The 4,396-nt window shown below is 45.4% G+C and overlaps 1 protein-coding gene across 2 annotated transcripts in view; it reads left to right on the top strand.

Moving 5' to 3' along the window:
* The first annotated feature begins 1,213 nt into the window (after positions 1-1,213).
* The window catches only part of LOC123045982 (CLIP-associated protein), an 11,759-nt gene continuing 8,576 nt past the window's right edge, over positions 1,214-4,396 (top strand). The window contains exons 1-5 of one of the 2 annotated variants that reach the window (XM_044469246.1): positions 1,214-1,673; positions 2,315-2,470; positions 2,576-2,638; positions 3,044-3,112; positions 3,326-3,491. In XM_044469246.1, coding sequence (XP_044325181.1) covers positions 1,338-1,673; positions 2,315-2,470; positions 2,576-2,638; positions 3,044-3,112; positions 3,326-3,491 — 790 coding nt within the window. In that variant the 5' untranslated portion in view covers positions 1,214-1,337. The remainder of the gene's footprint in view (positions 1,674-2,314; positions 2,471-2,575; positions 2,639-3,043; positions 3,113-3,325; positions 3,492-4,396) is intronic. The other variant, XM_044469245.1, reaches the window with a different exon arrangement.

The following is a 4,396-nucleotide window of genomic DNA, read 5'->3' as shown; positions in this document are numbered from 1 at the left end:
AAGTCTTCTATTGTACTTGCTCTTAATTTTTTTTTGCGGGTGAGTACTTGCTCTTAATTAGCAGCTCATAAGTGATTATTTACGCGGTTAGATTGTACTAGCATGCCATTATATTTTTAGAATGCTCTTGTAACGTGTACTAACACATTATTCTCCCAATTTTTTTGTACAGGAGTGGAATGCATAGCTAACCTACTAGTTTCGTTCGTGTACACATACGACACTAATTAATTAAACAGCGTGGTGGATCACCTGCATGCATCAATGCAACGCAGCCATCCGGGATCCGACGGATAATGATAGCCGCCCTCCCTGCAACTCGATCGCATGGTCCACGTACGTAACATAACATTTCCGCTGGTAAGAGACAACGACGCAAGGGAGTTTAAGGCGGAGGATGATTAGTTCAGGTGTAAACATCACGCACACGTACTGCTGCTAGTTGGTGCAAGTAGTTGCCATTACCATACGTACATCAAGCATCCCACCGAGCTAGCTCTGCGTCTGCGTGGACCATATATATCTATCTCAAACGAGACATGTTTTTGTTTCCTTGTGTTGGTATAATAATGCTCTCTAACATAGCGTCTCATACTCCCTAACATATTGTAGTGTAGCATACCATCCATGTGGAGTCCTAAATATTGTAGTGTACGTGATGTTGACACTCGAGTTCAAAAACGACGCTTTTGCTCTCTAACTCTCAGTTAATCACGGGGGGCAACGACTTGACCATACGTACGTAACGACGTTTTGGCATGGAATGGCGACGTTATGCTATGTCGTCTCCCGGCCCCTGATTTTCAAAGTCATTTTTCAACCGCAGGAATTCTCCTCTGTGTTTCTTCCCTAACTGAACTTATACTTCCCCACGTAGCAGAAAGTATACGTTAATTTTTTAGAATGTTGGTTGAATTTAAATATACTTGAGAAACAAACGCAAAAGTTTTGCGGATTTATTACACTCCATGCCATGGCCATACCACACCCAAAATTCGGTAACGTGCTCCGCTTTCCCGGACTCCAGTTCATGGCACGCTTTTCAAGAAAGAAACGACTCCCATTTCGTACTGTGTGTAGCCCAGTAGCCTCTGTGTATCCAAATGGAGGGCATAAGCGTGAAATATCGCGGCCAGCCAGGGGTGTCATTGCACAAACCCACCTAAAGCCCCAACCACCCTACCTCTCAGCATCCGTGTACGCTCTCACACTCTCCCCTCCCCTCCCCCCCTCGCCTCCGTCCCCAGATCCGACCACCCCCCTCGCCTCGCCGCCGGCCCCCCCCTCCACGCAGCCCTACTGCCACACGGCGGACTCTTCGGGGCCCGCGCGCCGAAATGGAGGCGGCGCTGGAGGCGGCGCGCGCCAAGGACACCAAGGAGCGGCTGGCCGGGGTGGAGCGCCTGCACGAGGCGCTCGACGCGGCGGCGCGCCGCGGCCTCTCCCCGGCCGAGGTCACCTCGCTGGTGGACACCTGCGTGGATCTGACGCGGGACGCCAACTTCCGCGTCGCGCAGGGGGGCCTGCAGGCGCTCTCCGCCGCCGCCGTGCTCGCCGGGGACCACTTCAAGATCCACCTCAACGCGCTCGTCCCCGCCGCTGTCGAGCGCCTCGGCGACGGCAAGCAGCCCGTCCGCGAGGCCGCGCGCCAGCTCCTCGTCACGCTCATGGAGGTGGGTCGCCTGCCCTTTCGGTCGTGATGATCCCACTTGTTGTTTCTTTAATCTACTAATATTCCGGGGGAATGTGGTTGCTTTGGAACTTAGCCGGAGTTTTAAATTTGGTCCAATTATCCATAAGGATGAATTTGTTTTAGTTTTCGTGTGATGGTGTGCTATTGAGCTACAATGCCGTTTCAAACTCCAATAATCAAGGGATTAGCTTTCTTAGTTTTGGGTCAAGTTTTGTTTGTAGAAACGATAAAATGCGGGTGGGTATCAAACGAAGATATAAACTTCTCATATGCAGTTAGGTTTTTGCTCGACTGTTTTAAGAACCATTCACCCTAAAAAATGCTGCTAGTTCACATGTAAAGATTGCTCTTTTAAGGTGTTGAAATGAAATCTATAATATGCCTAGTTGTTGTGAATTACTCAATTACATAATTTTTTTCTTAATGATCTGATATTTACAGCATAAATATGTGTTGCCTTTTCTCTTTTGTCAATGTTGTTTGTTACTACTATGATACCATTACTTTTACATGTAGACTTCTGTCCAATGAATATCAACGTATGAAGCCAAACATGCTTGCCTTGTTCTCAATGTTTTGGATTTATTACTAGGTAGCCTTCTGATTTTATCCATATCTTAGGTTTCTTCACCAACAATCATTCTCGAAAGGGCCGGAAATTATGCATGGACTCATAAGAGTTGGAGGGTTCGGGAAGAGTTCGTACTTACAGTGGCAACTGCAGTTGGCCTTTTCGCTTCTACGGAGCTTCTCATGCAACGAGTTTTACTCTCACCCGTGAGTCTAGTATTCAAGTCGATTTATTATCGTACATTTTTGTGCATGTCACAGACTTTATGTTTATTCAATAGATAGATATGCTGAGACTATCTGGCTTCACAGGTCTTGCAGTTGATGAATGATTCGAACCAAAGTGTCAGAGAAGCTGCTATGTCTTGTATTGAGGTTAGCTGGTTTCATACCATTTTTACCTGCTTCAGCTGATGCTTTTCATCTTTTGTCCACTTATATTCCTTCCATTTCGCGCTTTCGGATGTTCAACATTCGTCTTACCAAATTTCGCAATAGTTCTGTCCCACTCTGCGAGTTGGATAGGCTGAACCTTTCCTACAAAAATACTCAAAACAATCAATGTAGTCCCAATGCCCTTTGCTTCTAGTTGCTTTTCACTACTCCCTTGCGCTCAGTTTTATCTATTTTTGTGTGTTTTAAAAGTAGTTTATCCCATGCTTTCAAACTATTGGTGTAACTAGTAGCAACTGTCCATACTAACTAATTGCAGCCTGTACCCGTTATCCAGGCTATGTAAAAATTATACGGCAATCCTAATATCACTTTTTTCGATCACAGGAAATGTACAAGAACATGGGTTCTCAGTTCCACGAAGAGTTGCAGCGCCATAATCTGCCTACATACATGGTAGTGTGTTTGGCCATCTAGTTGTTTTTGGCAGTTGTCCTTTGCTTGCTAGAAGTCCTCTTGATACTAGTGTATCACTCTTGGTATATCTGTGTATTTTGGACTAGTATCTGGTACTACTTTATATGATTGAACTTTACGTGTCCATTTTTAAAGGTCCACAAAGCAGTAAACCTGGATTATCCTAATTCGTGTATTGTCCGATATCTGCAGCTAAAAGAAATAAATTCAAGATTGAATAGAATTGAACCAAAGGTTCCCGCATCTGATGGTACTGCAACACAGCATAAGGTTGCAGCATCTAGATCCGTTAGTGTTAACCCAAAAAGAGGCAGCCCACGGACAAAAAGCACACCGAGGGAAAGCACATTATTTGGAGGTAAGCTCTATATTTTTGTCAGAAGTTCACACATGATCATTCAAATATATGTGTTTGCATTCAACTATATTTGCAAGCCAAGACAATCTATAACTGCAATTTGTCAGTCTAGGTACTGTTTAGGCACCAAGAGATGTCCTTTTTCCATGTTTATATGGGTGAACATTTGTGAATGCCCGAATGCTCCTAACCAGCTCATGATAGTAGGATGGACTTACACATGAAGGGGATTCACTTTCAAAACCAGAACAATCAGTACTGTAGCTGATCGTGTGCTGTAGTTCTATAGTCTGTACTTTGTCAACACATTAAAACTGAAGTCCAGCTTTTGAGTTACGTATACGGGAATTGCACCCAGTCAATTCATGTCCCGACCACATATGTCAATAAACATTGGAAGTTTGGAACCACCTATTCACTCGCCCTAAGTACGTTAAAGTGGCTCTCTAGAGATCCTAATGAGATCTTGCGTGATTTCAGTGCTTGCGTGGTGTCATCCAGTAAGGAGTGCCCACATGCCAGGCACCCTATCTTCTTCCTGTTCCTTTTCTCCCATTTTCTTCCCGTCACTGTCAGCTTCATCACTCTCCTTGCTGCTCCTCATCCCACATGGGCACGGAGCCCTGCCCTGAGTTCTTGGGCCACCCCTGACCAGAGTCAAGATTCAGTGATAGTCGTGAAAGAACTGACCACAGGGAATGAGACGACGAGATCAAAGTCACCATTGGAGGCTTGGGGCTGACAAAGATCTTACTCGGTGCGTGTGCCCAGACCAGATCCGTACACACCACAGCTGAGTGGTCCTGCTGATTAGATGACACATTGTGCCCTGTTAACATGCCACATAAGTGGCCAGAGCTAGCAAAACCAGATCTGAGAACTTCCTGTGTACCCTGTTAACAAAT

This window comes from Triticum aestivum, chromosome 2B, assembly GCF_018294505.1.
Source record: "Triticum aestivum cultivar Chinese Spring chromosome 2B, IWGSC CS RefSeq v2.1, whole genome shotgun sequence".
Classification (NCBI taxonomy): Eukaryota; Viridiplantae; Streptophyta; class Magnoliopsida; order Poales; family Poaceae; genus Triticum; species Triticum aestivum.
The sequence above is the reverse complement of the archived record's forward strand: the minus strand, read 5'-3'. Positions and strand labels throughout refer to the sequence as shown.